The 17,281-nt window shown below is 35.3% G+C and overlaps 1 protein-coding gene across 2 annotated transcripts in view; it reads left to right on the plus strand.

Annotated features, from left to right (window-relative positions):
* The window catches only part of TTC6 (tetratricopeptide repeat domain 6), a 178,727-nt gene that overhangs the window by 117,520 nt on the left and 43,926 nt on the right, over positions 1-17,281 (plus strand). For both annotated transcript variants that reach the window (XM_045800386.2, XM_087858961.1), the window contains 7 exons: positions 44-173; positions 1,023-1,195; positions 3,242-3,378; positions 6,461-6,630; positions 9,177-9,297; positions 10,693-10,843; positions 14,240-14,322. In XM_045800386.2, the coding sequence (XP_045656342.2) occupies positions 44-173; positions 1,023-1,195; positions 3,242-3,378; positions 6,461-6,630; positions 9,177-9,297; positions 10,693-10,843; positions 14,240-14,322 (965 nt within the window). The remainder of the gene's footprint in view (positions 1-43; positions 174-1,022; positions 1,196-3,241; positions 3,379-6,460; positions 6,631-9,176; positions 9,298-10,692; positions 10,844-14,239; positions 14,323-17,281) is intronic.

Consider the following 17,281-nt stretch of genomic DNA (forward strand, 5'->3'; position numbering starts at 1 on the left):
TTAATAAAACAACTTTAACTGAATTTATACATATATTTTCTAGGCTATATTTTTGGAGCCATTGTTTCTCAATGCCTATTGGCACCGACATTTCATTTATCTCTTTCAAGATAAAATTAATGAAGCTTTGGATGATTTGAATTATATAAATAAATATAATAAAAATAATGCAGGTGGGTTGTCTACACAGTTATATTATTTATATCTTTACCTAAGCTTTGGTCATTTAGTGGTGATATAAAGATATATCAGTTAATAGATACAAATCTCCCAAAATAGTTGTAGCTTTTAAAAGTTAAATTGCATTGTATATATTGGACTTGTATGATCTTACACTTATTTTCAAAATACTCATCATGGCTTGAAAGGCTAATGTCCTTGTGTGCATTATAATAAATTTGTTTCTTACTGCTCATCGCACAAGAAGGATACAAATTTAACAATTTTAGTTATAGAAGTGATTTATAAAGCTTTTCTTGACCACAAATCTCTGAAACATTGTAGTGTTACAACACTTCTTAGTTGGAGGGAAACTACATTTGCCTTTACGTACCATCCTCTAACCTGCTTGAATGGAACCAGGAAACAGAACTTTTTGGGAATGAGAAAATGTCACATTCATCTTTGTATCCCCAGCATGCACAACGTACCCCTAGAATATAACTTGAGCTTTATAAATATTTTTTGATCTATGCCTATTTCTGCCAAAGTCCACAAATTTTTGTTTTACTATAAACATTAAGAGTATGAAACACTTCAGATATACAAAAAGGTAAAAGGTAAATTTTGTTACTTAAAACTGAAATTGAAAATGCTTTTAACTGTAATGAGTATTTATCAGCCTCTGAGAGCAAGTTCTGCATTGTTGAAGTAAAAAAAAAAAAACCCTTAAATGGTTAAGAAAGTGTAGTAGAGAAACATTATTCTAAGACTCCATTTTTAGAGGAAGAAGGATTAAAATTTTCATAGTTAGTTAATAAAATGACTGTAACACTAAATTTTACCTTTTTAATTTTCTTTAGAGGCATATTTGTCAAAGGCAGAAATTTACAGGAGAAGAAAAGACATTACTTTAGCGATTCTAAACTATACCCAGGCAATTAAGTGCAAGCCCATGGATGCCGACATATATTTCAGGAGGGGTGAGATGTATGAAATAGCAAACAAAGTACTGGCCATTGATGACTTTTCTAAAGTAAGCTGCATTACATATAATGCTGACATTTATATATTTTAGATAATGATATTCTCATCCTGATATTATAGCAAATTATTGAAATTCTTTCATATACATTATATAATCAAAACGAATTTATTGTATGTTAGTATCTAGAGCACTCAGTACTGCAATTGATACACTATGTCAATGATTTTTTAAATTATTAGTGAATGAAGGAATTTATGTCAAAGAGTTGGGTGTGAGAGCATTGAGACAACTCTGGGAGGGAGGAGCCATGACTTTTCCAGCTTTCTCCTCTTGAAGCATGAAATAGTGGTTAGAGAAACTTTTGAAAATTGCTTCTTCCCTTCAAACAAGAGAAAATTATTTTCCACTTCTTACTCTTGAGACATGGCTGATTCTCTTCTGCAGCAAAACTATCTGCTCTTCAAGAAGCTGTACTCTTTGGCTCATTCATTCATTCACTCACAAATATTTATTGACTAAGACACTGTACAAGGTGGTGGACAAATGTTGGTGAATAAAACAGACATGTGTCTTGCTTACATGGAGCCTATAGTTTGAAGGACAGATACTAAGTAATAAATACATACATAAATGCATAGTTACAATTTATGATGAGTGCCATGAAGGAAATAAAGATGATGGGGAGGGGTAAATGGATATTTAATTATATATTTATATTAGGGAATATCAGGGAATTCCCTTGAAGAAGTAAACTTTTAGCTGAACTGTACTTTGAGGCTAGAGTCAGACAAAATATTCCCCCGATTGCAGCAGAATTGCAATCTTCATCTCCTGACTTCACTCTAAATTCTAGTTTGTAGAACGATTGCGAATTTAGAAGTTACTGAAATAATTTAGCTTTCCATGTTCCCAACTGCCCTGTTTCTTAATCCATGATGGTTAACCACGTACTTGACATTCTTTTGCTTCAAGAGAATATTGTAAGTTTTAAGTGCTTCTTATTTAATTCTTCTAATTTAGATCTTCTAATTTAGAAGTGACCAAAAATCTCTTTTGAAATATCTATTCTTGTTCATTTCCTCCATGCATTGACTAATGCAGCCACCTGAGGTCAAACAAGCTTCAAAATCTTCAGGTTTTTTTTTTTTCCTCCTGTTTTAAAAATACTCAATAGTCCTTGTGCTTCACTCCCCCCCCCCCGCCACTATCAATCGACAAGGAGTTTACAACAGATTATGCAATAATTTAGTCTGTTTGCTCTTGCCTTGTATGTCAATGTGAAATGAATAAACCAATACCAATTCGTTTCTTCTCACCATTTTAGGGACTAGATTAATACATATTTGATTTGATTGAGTCAGCCTTGATGGGGTCTAATATGTATCATCTTTAATTGGGATAAATGCTGTGATCTATTATATCTTGTTTTTAAAAATATTTTATTTATATATTTATTTGAGAGAGAGAGAATGCAAGAGAGCAGGGGGAGGGGCAGAGGGAGAGAGAGAATGTTAAGCAGACTCTGTTCTGACTGTGGAGCCCGACTCGGGGCTTGGTCTAATGAATCTGAGATCACGACCTGAGCCGAAATCAAGACACAGATGCTTAACTGACTGAGCCACCCAAGCGCTCCAAAGAAGTTTTATCAGTAAAAATTTCAGTGGGCAAAAGCCTTGGCTTCTTATATATGCTGTCTTTTTTTTTTTCCTCCCTCAGAAAACCTTCTCTTTTTAGAATTTGATGATAAATGCTCTTCCTAAAGACATGGTCTTTAAAGATTTATTTATTTATTTATTTGTGAGAGAGAGAGAGAGCAAGCCCCACTTGGGGCTGGATCTCACAACCCTGAGATCATGACCTGAGCCGAAACCAAGAGTCAGATGCTTAACGGACTGTGCCACCCAGGTGCTTCTAAAAACGTGGTCTTTAAATGCAAATTTGAAAGTTTAGGCATCTTAGTTTGCTTTTATGTAATCTGAAGTTAAAAAATGTAATTGTCCATTTAATTTGCTATGAGATTATATACTTTTCTTGTGTTTTTGTTTTTTCATTATGTGATATGTTTTTGTGCCTCCTTTCTACCCCCCCATTTAGTGTATTTTTTATGATCCCAAAAGAACAGATGCATTATTGAAACGTGGGACATTTTACTATGAAAATGAAAACTGGATTTCAGCCATACAAGATTTTACAGCTCTATTAAATATAGATCCCCAAAATTCTCAAGCCAGGTAAGAATTATTTTAGATGTGATTTTTGAAATTATTATTTTTAAAAAATACCTTCACAGGAAAGAAAATTGCTTGAAATACATCAGACAGCTCTTTAGAAATAGTGAAGTCAATTTTCACTGCTACCAGTGAATGAAAATCTTTACCTATATCCTAACAGTAGTGGGTAATTTAATAGGCATAAAGTGACAATTTAGAGTTGTTTCATTTATATTTCCTAAATGCTAGTTACATTATCAATTTTTAAAATACTGGCCTACATTTTTTCCTTTAAATTTCTTTTCATATCCTTTTTATTAGCTGAGCACAGAGATTTGTTTATATAGATTTCTGTAATATCTTTTTATAACTTCAATAATAAACTTTGTTTTTCCAAACTTGTGGTGCGTAATACAGTTCTCATTTTGTTGCTTTTCCTTTCATCTAAGTTTTGTTTTGAAGAGATTTAAAATGTGTATATAGTCATACCTGCTCATTTTTTCACTCACAATTTGTTCAAGATTGAAATTTTTTATAGTAACATGAAACATGAATCCAGAAAAGTGTACAAATGTACAACTTAATGACTTATCACAATGTAAATACCCGTGTAACGATTACCGGGTCAAGAAGCATTTCCAGCAGCCTAGATACCCCTTTGTGCCTTTGCCTCCCCCAAAGAGTAACCACTGTCCTGGCTTCCATTTTAATCATGTCCTGGTAGTTCTTTGTAGTTTCATCACATTAGTATGTATTCCTAAACACTCTTAGTTTAGTTTTGGCTGTTTTTTTTTAACTTTATATAAGTAGAATCATGTGGTGATACTCTTTTTATGTCCAGCACGCTTCTTCACCTTGCACTTTTATGTTATGAAGATGACTTCTCTCCTAAACCACATGAACTGACCTCTGCGAGCTTCAGATTTTTCTTCTGCAGCTTCCCACCTCTCTCAGCCTCCACAGAATTGAAGAGAGTTAGGGCCTTGACCTGGATTAGTTTTAGCTTAAGGGAATGTTGTGGCTGGTTTGGTTTTCTATCTAGACCACTCAGATTTCTCCATATCAGAAATAAGGCGTTTCACTTTCTTATCATTCATGCGTTCACTGGAGTAGCACTTTTAATTTCCTTCAAGAACTTTTCCTTCGCACTCACAACTTGGCTAACTGCTCGGTGCTAGAACTCTTGCACCAAACAGCATCAAATTAGTTGGAGAAGAACAAGAAGATTAATTCAAGGTATTGTAAGATGGTGCAATCTTATGGAAGACGTTATATGCTACTTTAAAGAACTTGGTCTCCTTCCATTGCCGATAGGGTTTTGTTGAAAGTTTTTGAGAAAAGAGATCTTTATTACCTGATGATAAATCTTATTACTCTAGAGCTAGGAATGGAGTAAAATAGTAGCACGGGTGTGAGCTGATGAGGATCTGACGTATGAGGCAGTGGAAACAAAATAAGATAAAGATGTAAAAGTCAGTGTGTTTGAAGAATTGACATGACTTAATGGCATCTTACAAAAATATTATTAAAGATTCATTCTGTAAATTTTAAGTTTGGAATTATGTATATGCTGAAAAATAATTAGGATTATTCTTAACAAAGAGAAATAATTAAAAATAAATATAAAATTCTTGTATTCATTAGAAAATAAATAAGACATCTCTTAAAGACGGGGCAAAAAACTTTTTGCTGCAGGATAAAATATCTTGGGTTTCAGGATGTTTAGGTTTTTTTTTTAAAGATTTTATTTATTTATTTTAGAGAGAGAGCATGAGTAGGGCAAGGGGGGGATGAAGAGGGGCAAGCAGACTCCCTGCTGAGCTGAGTGTGGAGCCCAATGTGGGGCCCCTCTTGGGGCTCGATTGGAGATCAGGATCCGAGCCGAAGTCAGACTCTTTTTTTTTTTTTTAATGTTTTTTTATTATATTATGTTAGTCACCATACAGTACATCCCTGGTTTCTGATGTAAAGTTCAATGATTCATTAGTTGCGTCTAACACCCAGTGCACCATGCAATACGTGCCCTCCTTACTACCCATCACCAGTCTATCCCATTCCCCCACCCCCCTCCCCTCTGAAGCCCTCAGTTTATTTCTCAGAGTCCATAGCCTCTCATGCTTCATTCCCCTTTCTGATTATCCTCCCTTTCTTTATCCCTTTGGAACATAAGAACTAGGAAGATCGGTATGGGAAGAAAGGGATAAAGAAACGAAGTCAGACTCTTAACTGACTGAGCCACCCACGTGCCCCTCTGGATGCTTAGTGCTTTTGAAAGACCTTTGTTACCAATCTGCCAACATACTGGCTGCACTCTTTTCTCCAAATTATCATTGGTTTCATAATATAACTTTCTGGAACATCTCTTTATCTCCCCTTCTTCCCCCCTCCAAACTGGATTTAACTTCTTCACAGCAGATAACCTGCTAGCTTATTATGCCTGTTTTTTCCTTAATTGTCTATTTTATTTCTAAAAGCTGATTTGCTTTACATTATTAAATGACTGAAAATAGAATTTTCAGGAATTGATATAGGTCAATGATAATTTCGAAATTGGAGTCAGAAGTTAATAGAGATAAAACCCAGTCACACAATTGATGAAATACATTTCATCCATGTAAAGCAGCCTCCCATTTATTTGGGTGTATCTTCAGTGCCAGGGAAAAATCTAACAGCTCCACTCACTGAGACCCATTTCCTTCAAAATGAATTACTTGGTTTTTCTAGCGAACAATGTTATATAAATTAAAGTCTAAGATTTTGGGTACTCAAATAATAAAAATAAACAAATCTCATATTTATTTTATTGACACACCTCCCTGCTAAGTGCAAGAAATATAATAAAGTTACTAAGCATATAATTAGCATATAGCATGTTATTAAGCATATAATTATATATAAATAATCAAGTATAATTGATTTATTTATAAAAAGTTGTTTGGTTTTTTTTTTTTTTTTGCTCTTAACATCATCACAACTTTTTGGGAAACAAGTGGAAATAATCACAACTTGTTATTCAAATACAAAATTAGTTGTAAATGTTTGCCAAGAAGAGAAAATGTGTATTTTGCAATACATAGTAAAGTGAATTTTTTTCTTTTTCTAGGACATACAGAGGAAGAGCATATTTTAAACGGCAATTTTATAAGCAAGCAACTCAAGATTTTTCTGCTGCAATTCACTTAGATCCTAATAACTGGTTAGCTTTGTATTATAGAGCCTGCTTATTTAGAAAGAGCAGCCCTTTTAGAGCGCTACAGGATTATAGCGTTTCAGGTGCTTCACCTTCAACTGCACATACATAGGAATTTGATCTCAAGTTCAGCAGTTCACTTTCATAGAATGTAATACTAACATGGGGTGATAATATGCTATGTATATTTTCATGTGGTTATATGTTAATACATATTTATATAATATATATTTTCATATATATTTACAAGCTACAATGGTTTAGCTGAAAGTATTCCTGTATGCCCTCTTAGTGAATGTGAATGTGTTTGTACTTACATGTGTGTGTAAATTTGGCAATGGGAGAATATCATATCAAAGACATCTCTTTCTATATTTTGAATTCTGAGGTTATTTCTGGAAATCCAGGTCTATTTTTTAGTTGGCTTTCTAAAATGGCAATGAATTTTCCTGGTGGGCTGTGTCCTATTCCATAGGTCCAGCCCACCGATTAGTCAAATTCAGAGTTTTTTAACCCTTAAACTAAAAATGAACTTTGAAAATCCTTAGTGATAGGATGCCAATAGTTAGAAGTGGCCATTTCCTCTTTACCCTATATCAGTATATTCTTGGTATATAAATATGCCCAGTACAATTCCAGGCATAGAGTAAGTGCTCAGTAAACAGTCCCTAGCTGAATAAATCAGCCTAATGTGATGGGATAATTCTAGCCAGAGACCAAGATTCCAAACATGGCTGTGTTCCCCTGGGTACAAAGCGCTAGACCCCATCATTCTAGGTGGGGCAGTGTCTAGAGATTAAGAGACAACTAGACTCTTATAAAGAGAATTGCATGGCTCCTCAAGGAAGGCAATATAAGGTGATTGCCTTCCGAGGCCACCCTTCCCATGAATACTCAAATAAGATAACTCTGAAAGTCCATTTTATGTGCTGAGAGGAGTCTGGTGCTCTCCCTTCTATTTCCAAGGATTTTTGGAAGGGAGGACTAAGTTAATTTTTTGTTTAATACTCTTTTAATCTTTGCGTCTAATTTCTGCTCTCCCATTGATTCTCCATTTTTGCTCATCCACACAATTCTGTGGTTACTGTTCGTGAACATCTTGGGGTTCGAAGGATAAATTTAGCAGAGACAATTTAAATTTGAAAGGCAGGCACACCCCTATTTCTTTGAAGTTTATTTCTCTCTGTCAGCCCTGTCCACCTGCCATCTGGCTAAACTCCTTTCTCTTCATTCATCTCTAAAAGCCTGTTTCTCATACTTCCCTCTTCTCCAAGTTGTGGACTCCTCATTCCCTCTTTTCTAGACTATCACGATAATACAAAATCCCTATTATTTAATTATTCAGAGCAGACAAGCTTGATTTTTGGCCTTAATCCTTTTCTATAGGCTAGCCTAAAGAGTTTTATCTTCCACAATCAAAAAAGACCCCTAAGATATTTTTCCAAATAATAATAATATCTAACATTTATTGGGCATTTTATTGCTTGCCAGACACCATTCTAAACGTTATATATAGGGTGTCTCAATTAATATGCAGAATAATGCTATGAGGTAGGTAGGTATTTCCATCCCTGATGAAGAAAAGTGAAGCACAGAGAAGTGAAGTAATTCTAATATTTTTTTCCTTAGGAAGAATTTTTTAATTTTCCTAGAGTAACCACCAAAACTGCAGCTGACTTGCTCCTTGCTGGCCAAGCGTACTGTGACTGGCGCAGTCAGATTGCCGTCATGTGATTATTTAATCTGCGTGATCATTGCTTACACTGGATATGCTTCCCAAAATCTAGTACTGTGACTCTTTGTGTCCCAGACTGTGAGCACTAAGCTCATTTTTGGCAAAACTTTCTTAGCCAGAAAGGGCCTGAGAAGCTTAGAAGACATGGATCAAATATTGTGGAAAACCCATATAATTCACTAACATGCTTTTGAAAGTGAAGGGAAAATTAGTAAGTGAAGAGACATGAGATGAACTCTAGACCAGTTACAGATGAGAGACATACATCTGGAGAACTGAGAGGAGATTCTTTTTGCCCCACACTCCTGTTATTTGGGACATGCATAGTCAAGTTGCCTGTCTTAACTCCAAGTTCTGCTGGCCTTGGAGTAGACTTTTTGAGCTGCCCTTCCTTGTTGATGGGTAGTATCCCGATCTCTGCCATTTGCCCCAGTCTGGAGTTGTACCAGAGCCTGTTTCACGGCCAGTGGCAATGCCCTCCTGATAATTAACAGGCCATCAAGGGCAAGGATGTCCTTCCGACTGCCATCACTGAAGTGAATCAGAGATTAGATTCCATCTTTGCCATTGACTTGCAACATGACTGTGGTCAATGTACCTAGCCCCTTTGCACCTTAATCTCTCCATCTGTGAAGTGAGTGGACTATTTTAGATTACCCTCAGGATTTCCTCCAGTTTTAATGAGTTTTTGAACGTTGATAGCCACATTGCTACTTATAAACACATACATTTTTTATGTGAATGCAATTTCTTACTCACCAAATAAATACACTCATCATAGACGTGTTTTATAAAATGTTAAAATGTAAGAATAAGCAATAAGGGTGAAGACTAAAATATAACTCAGATATTTTTGTTCAGAACCTGAATAAGCTATATATTTTTATTTTTAAGCTCTCATAAATGATGGCTATGAGAATCTTGGTTGTTTTCTACATCGGGGCATACTCTATGCAGATCTCAAACTTTGGTTGCTGGCAATCTGTGACTTTGAAACTGTTATTTCTCTAGAAAGGTATGTTTTCCTTTTATCCTTATTGATTTCACTTTTGTATAAAGTTAAGAAAAAAATGAAAGAAAAAGCCCTTTCCCCTCATCATTAATAACCTTGTAAAACAATTGTAAAGCCATCTTAGAAACAGAATACTACCTCTGGAAATAAGACTACTTCTAAAATAAGACCTGTTCCCAACATCAGTTTGCCTCAGATACTTTTGCAAATTTTAGAGATTGAATGCATTTGAGAGGAGTCCAATCTGCAGATGACAACGTGAAGTTATTAACTGCAGTGTGGGGATATCCAGGTTAGGGCTTTTTGAAGTTAACTTCATGAAAAACTGTCACCAACTTTTAAAATAATGAGAAAATATTCTGCTTGATGTTGCTGTGCACAACACATGACTCGATAGGAAGAAACTCTATTCGGAACCTCTGACTTCATTTTGCATAGTATAAAGCAAAAGAAAAAACCAATTCCATTAGAACGTAGGTTCAGGAAGAAACAAAGACTGAAAATTGCAGACATTAGTCAGAAACCTCAGCTCTAAAACACAGAATTAATTAATTTCCTTTCTTTTCAATGAAACATTCATTAAAATGAAAGGTGTCCAAAAAAGTAGCAAAGCATGACAATTACATGCCAACCAGCGGACTGTTTACCTAGCTTATATAAGGTAAACTTCAAGCTTGACTCAGGAAAGACGTGGAGAATGGCTCCGTAATGGCCTCAGTGGTTTTCTTTTGGGTATTTTTGAGCCAGTAAGGGAAGGAAAAGAGTTTCAGTTGCAAAAAAGCCAAAAAATGGGCACACGAACTTTGATGTCTTTTAGGCAAAGGGTCCAGGCTCCTAATGAAGCTGGGCTATAGCATATGCAGTTTTCCTCATTTTGAAATAGAGGCATCAGACAAAGCAATTTCTAAGACCATTTCTATATTGAAAATTTTTTGATTCTAAGAGAAAAAATATAGCTATTCGACATAGAAAAGATGCTGGGTTATACCTATGTGGAGAGGATTTTTAACCCCAGGCTTTGAGAATATTACTGTTTCTCTGTTACTCAGGGTAAATGCAAGATAGCCTGAAGTGAAAACTTTTAAATTGAGAAAAACTAAGCTTGTAATTCAAAATAAGTCAAGATTAAGTCAAGGAAGGGTAAAGTATTGCCTGGGACTTCAGGAATTCTGTTCCTGGCGTCGACTCTGCAAATGTAGATTCTCTACTAAGGATTTTATAAAGGTGTTTATCCTTTTTAATAGAGAATAGTTCATCGATTTACTTTGCTTTAGTAAAACATTAAAAAAAACCCTGATATATATTGACGTATGTATTTCACTAGGTTCATTCAAAATTGAAAAACATTTGGAATAATTAAAATGTCTAACAAGATTTTGCTTTCTCATTTATTTTTAGAACTGTTATTTTGGCTTACATAAATATTGGCCTCATACATCTGCTGTACTTGGATAACTACTTCGAAGCTACTTGGCATTTTTCTGAGGCTATTAGACTTGATCCTTTATATATTCAAAGCTATATTTGTCGAGCAGAAACCTATCAGAAGGTATTTAAGTTTTGAAAACTTTGATTTTCTTAAAAAAAGTTCTAATTTTCTGGATATCTACCCGTTCAGTATAATTTTAGTTTATTAATGTATTTGTTTTCAGTTAATTATAGAGACTAATGCATTTTCAAGCAATAACTATTAAGTAGATATAGTTAATGATAATTACCTATGTATAAAGCCTCTACTTATGAGGCATGAATTTTTGTCTTTCAATTTTGAAAAATAATAACTTTTTTCCTTATTCCAAAAACAATATATATTTTTTTCATGTAATATATGTATCCAAATAAGTTAAAAGCCATCCATAATTTTATTCTCTAGAGACAACTACTGTTAACGTTTTACAGTCTATTGGTTTTGACTGTGTGTGTGTGTGTGTGTGTGTGTGTATAGTGAGCAGGTGGCTTTGTGGAATGGGATCCATGCATATAATAAGATCCTACTCATTCCACTTACCTTTAAATTTTGTTTAAATTTTATAAGTTATTGGGGCGCCTGGGTAGCGCAGTCGTTAAGCGTCTGCCTTAGGCTCAGGGCGTGATCCCAGCGATCTGGGATCGAGCCCCACATCAGGCTCCTCCGCTGGAAGCCTGCTTCTTCCTCTCCCACTCCCCCTGCTTGTGTTCCCTATCTGGCTGGCTGTCTCTCTGTCAAATAAATAAATAAAATCTTTAAAAAAATTTTTATAAGTTATTTAAATTAAAAAATGTAATTTATCTTTAGTGTTGTAAAGTCAAACAATGCAGTAAGTAGTGCAAGTCTTCCCTGATTCCAACCAAATCTGACTTTCCAGAGATAAATACTACTAACTCCTCTTTCTCCCTTTCAAGATAGATATCCCTATTTACCGTTCCACCACTAATCATCCTGTCCAAGACACTGTCATTCCTCACCAGGATTATTGCAGGGAACTCTTGGTCTTCTTGCTTCTGTTCTTTACTACTTTTTGGTGGATTTTCAATACAGCAGCCATAATGATCCTGTTAAAACATGTCAGATTATTCCACTTTGCCCCAAACCCTTTAATAGCTTCCCTTGTGCTCAGGATAAAAGCCAAATCCTGCAAAAGCCAAAGGCCTACAAGAGCCACAGGAATGGGCTCCTTAATACCTTTCTACCCTTGTCCTCTATTTGTCCTCTAGTCCCACTGGTTTCAGTTAGGATAGTCTAGTTTGTGCTGTGGTTAAACACATACACATACACACACTAACACAAACACACACACACCCCAAAAAACTCCAAAACACTTAAAAAATCACTGTAATAAAATAACAAAGGTTTATTTCTTGCTCACACTGCTTGTCCACTGAGAGTTGGTTAGAGGGTCTTCTCCATTGTCCACATCTCAGGACCCAGTGTGACTAGAGTCCCTCCCTGATGATGGAGGTAAAAGACCCAGGGCAGACTTAGTATTGTCCCCAGGGAAAGTTTGCTCTTGACTATTGTTGGGGAAGGGATGGACATACTTGTGGTGTGTGGTCCTTTTGCTTAACTCTATGTTGATGGAGCTGAGGGCTTCTGGGGAAGTTGGAACTCCCTCCGGGCACACTTACAAACCAAAGCACCAGCATGATATCAGGGTATAAGGACATTATTCAAAGTCTCATTATTCTGAGGAGGAAAAAGTCTCTACGCGATAATGGTTGAATAAACTGTGCTGTATTCACACCATAGACTATTATGTAGTAAATAAAAATAGTAATTAGAACAATACCAGTCAACTCAGAGGGGTTTCCATGAGATATTGTTGAATAAGAAAAGCAAGATTCAGAAAAGAGTGTTAAGCATGTACAATATGATCCCATGTAAATAAAACAATTGCAAATCAAACTCTGTGCTTGTATATAGAAGAACGCACATTCCTACTATGTGGGTTCAGCCTCCGGAACGAACCTAATCTAAGGCTGCCTGGAGAAGTCCCACCCCAGGACAGCTTATAAAGATCAGACAGTGAGCCTCCATCTTTTCCAAACAGGGGTTCCTCAATGTGTAGGTTTCGGAACAGGTGGAACAGTGCAGACATAATAAGACTAGATGGTCTATTAATTACATCAAGCAGAGCAGGGTCAGCTTGAGAAGCACTGAAGTTCCACAGAAATTCTCAAATTTATTTAAACACATTTTAAACTCTCTACTTTTGGATTCCTTCTTTTTTTTTTTTTAAAGATTTTATTTATTTATTCAACAGAGATAGAGACAGCCAGCGAGAGAGGGAACACAAGCAGGGGGAGTGGGAGAGGAAGAAGCGGGCTCATAGCAGAGGAGCCCGATGCGGGACTCGATCCCGTAACACCGGAATCACGCCCTGAGCCGAAGGCAGATGCCCAACCGCTGTGCCACCCAGGCGCCCCTGGATTCCTTCTTTTGACTCCATCCACTATTTCCTCCAAACAGCTTGTACATTTCAACAGACACTGCCTGCTTCTATGCACAAATTAGTTCTGTGCATTCTCCTCTTTGTATCACTATGTCAGTATTGTAAGAGGAGTTGTTGATGTCCCAGGTTCATTTTGCTGGAGTCTCTAATAGTCTTCTTTCTGTGATATTCCCGATGATAGTAGGTTTTTGTTCCCACATTTGTACAAATCCAGATTATGCTCCTGTGACCTGTATTAAGGAAAATCAATGTTTACTTTTCATTACGTATTGATTTTAAACATATAATTTCCATTATTCTTTTATTTTATTTTATTCATTCATTTGCTTATTAAGCGCAAACTTGTTTTCCCTCACTTATTTTTTTTTTTTAAAGATTTTATTTATTTATTTAGCGGGAGAGAGAGCTCACACATGCAAGCAGGGGAGGAGCAAAGGGAGAGAAAGAATCTCAAGCAGACTCCATGTACTGAGCATGGAGTCTGATGCAGGGCTCGATTTCATGACCCTGAGATCGTAACCTGACCTGAAATCAAGAGTGGGTCACTCAACCAACTGAGTCACCCAGGTGCCCCATACCTCCCTTATTTTTAAGTGGAATTTACTTTTAGTTTTTATTTTACCATCTTTTGCATGCTAGTTTATTAACATAAATAAAGCTTAGGGAAAGGTATTCTGGTTGAAGGAGAAAAACCAAAAAGCTAAATGAAAAGGGAAAACAAACTAATAAAGTATGATATAATCACATTTATGTAAAATTATATATATATATATATAGATGTGTGTGTGTGTAATCATTCTTCAAAATTAAAGATAAATGGTTTTAAAAAACCAAAGACTTTGCATCGTAAACTTCTTTTTAACTTCTCTGTATCCTATTTGCTTTGATGATTCTTAAAAAAATATGTATTAGGAGATGTTCTTGAAAAATTTCTGTACTGAAGGGTGGGAGAGAAACATCAGAAGGGAAGCAATCAGTATTTATTATAAGCAAAGTTTCTGTTTATCACTCAACAGTTGCATAAACTGAAAAAGGCAGTAAGAGAGTTATCTCGTGCTATCCACCTTCAGCCAGATGGAATCCAATTATATATAATAAGGTATGAACATAGAAATGGAGTTCTTCTTGGGATAACTTAGCACATGAGCTAGCTATTGGGATCTTTACTTCCCTCTTGATCCTTCTAGGGTCCTTTTTTTACATTTAGTCTCCCAGCAATGGCCGTCTTCCAACTAGCAAGTCAGATATAGCTATTGTATTTGTTAAATTTTAAGATAATTTACATTATAAAGTAACTAAATCTTTCCCTTTGCTCTATCCTTGCATCAAAACACAACTGTTTAAGCTATGCTATGGTCCAGTAATCCCACTACTGGGTATTTATCCAAAGAATACAAAAACACTAATTCGAAGATCTATATGCAGCTCTATGTTTATTGCAGCGTTATTTACAACAGCCAAATTATGGAAGCAGCCCAAATGTTTCTTGATAGGTGAATGGATAAAGAAGATGTGTATATATACAGTGGAATGTTACTCAGCCACAAAAAAGAATGAAACCTTGCCATTTGAAACAACATGGATGGATCTAGAGGTTTTAATGCTGCAAAATAACCTAGCCAGTCAGAGAAAAACAAATACCATATGATTTCACTCATATGTGGAATTTAAGAAAAAAAACAAAGGGGAAAAAAGAGACAAACCAAAAAACAGACTCTTAACTATACAAAACAAACAGAGGGTTACCAAAGGGGAGATGGGTGGAGGGGATGGGTGAAATTTTTATGGCTGAGTAATATTCTTTTGCACATATATACCACATCTCCTTAAAAATTTAAGTGCTGTTGACACACGTTACATTAGTTCCATGTATGCAACGTAGTGATTCAGTAACTCTATACCTTGTTCTATTCTTCCCACAAGTGTAGCTACCAACCAAATAATACTATTACAATACCATTGACTATATTTCATATGCTGTACCTTTCATCCCCATGATTTATTCATTTCATAACCGGAAGCCTGTACCTCCCATTCCTCTGCACCTGTTTTGTCTACCCCCACCCCCTCCCCTTTGGCAACTGTTCTCTGTGTTTATGGGTCTGTTTCTGCTTTTGTTGTTTGTTCATTTGGTTTTTGGATCCCACATATAAGTGAGATCATATGGTACTTGTCTTTTTCAGTCTGAGTTATTTCACTTAGCATAATACGTCTTCTTTACCTATTCATCTACTAATGGACACTTCAATTGCTTCCATATCTTAGGTATGGTAAATAATGCTGCAATGACAAAGTGGTGCATATATTGTTTTAAATTAGTGTTTCATTTTCTTTGGATAAATACTCAAAAGTAGAATTTCTGGATCATATAGTATTTCTATTTTTAATTTTCTGAGGAGCTTCCATACTGTTTTCCATAGTGGCTGCATCCATTTGCATTCCTATCGACTGCACAAGGGCTTCCTTTTCTCCACATCCTCAATACTTGTTATTTCTTGTCTTTTTGATAATAGCCATTCTGACAGGTATAAGGTAATATCTCATTGTGGTTTTGATCTGCGTTTTCCTGATGATTAATGATGTTGAGCGTCCTTTGGCAATCCATATGTCTTCTTTGGAAAAATGTCTGTTCAGGTCCTTTGCCCATTTTTAATCAGATTATTTGTTTTTTTTTCTGGTATTGAGTTGTATGAGTTCTTTATATATTTTGGATATAAGCCCCTTATCAGATATAACATTTGCAAATATCTTCTCCCCTTCACTAGGTTGACTTTTCACTTTGTTAATGGTTTCCTTTGCTGTGCAAAAGCTTTTTGTTTTTTAGTTCAGTATAGTTCCATTTGTTTATTTTTGCTATTGTTTCCTTGGCCTGAGGAGACAGGTCCAAAAAAATATTGCTAATACCAATAACAGTTTTTGGTCTATGTTTTCTTTTAGGAGTTCTATAGTTTCAGGTTTTATATTAGATAAAGTCTTTGCTCCATTTTGAGTTTATTTTTGTGTATGGTGTAAGAAAGTGGTGCAGTTTCATTCTTTTGCATATAGCTGTCCAGTTTTCTTAGCACCACTTATTAAAGAGACTGTCTTTCTCTATTGTATAATCTTGCCTCCTTTTTCATAGATTGACTGACCATACAAGTGTGTGTTTATTTCTGGGCTCCCTAATCTCTCTTCTGTTGTCTGTTTTTGTGCCAGTACCATACTGCTTTCATTATATAGCTTTTTAGTATGATTCGAAATCAGGGAGTATGATACTTCCAGCTTTGTTCTTTATCAAGATTGCTTTGGCTACTTGGGGTCTTTTGTGGTTTTATAAAAATTTTAGGATTATTTGTTCTAGTTTTATGAAAAAAGCCATTGGTATTTTGATATGGATTGCAATTGAATGTCTAGATTTCTTTGGGTAGTATGGGCATTTTAATATTAATCTTCCATCTATAAGTGCTGAATATCTTTCCATTTATTTGTGTCATCTTCAGTTTCTTTCATCAGTGCCTTATAATTTTCAGAGTCCAGATCTTTCACCTCCTTGGTTAAATTTATTCCTAGGAATTTGATTCTTTTTGAAGCAATTGTAAATAGGACTTTTAAAAAAATTTCTCTTTCTGATTGTTCATTATTTAGTGTATAGAAGCAACAGATTTTTGTATATTCATTTTGTATCCTGTAACTTTACTGAATTCATTTATTAGTTCTAATAGCTTTTTTTTTTTGGAGTATTTAGGGTTTTCTATGTATAATATCATGTCATCTGCAAATAGTGAGAGATTTACCTCTTCCTTTCTAATTTGGATGCCTTTTATTTCTTTTTCTTGTCTGATGGCTGTGGCTAGGACTTCGATGTTAAATAAAAGTGGCAAGAATGGGCATTCTTGTCTTATTTCTGATCTTAGTGGAAAACTTTTAGTTTTTCACCACTGAATATGAAGTTAGCTGTGGGTTTAGAGTATAACATTTAAAATACAGATCATTGGAAAAAGATTTGAGTATTTTTCTTTCAGCTTCACTTTTCCTTAATTGTTTTCACCACATCTGCATGCTAATTGGTCTATTTAGAG

The sequence above is a fragment of the Ursus americanus genome, chromosome 35 (genome assembly GCF_024610735.1).
Source record: "Ursus americanus isolate L20-20 chromosome 35, mUrsAme1.1.p, whole genome shotgun sequence".
In the NCBI taxonomy this organism is placed as follows: Eukaryota; Metazoa; Chordata; class Mammalia; order Carnivora; family Ursidae; genus Ursus; species Ursus americanus.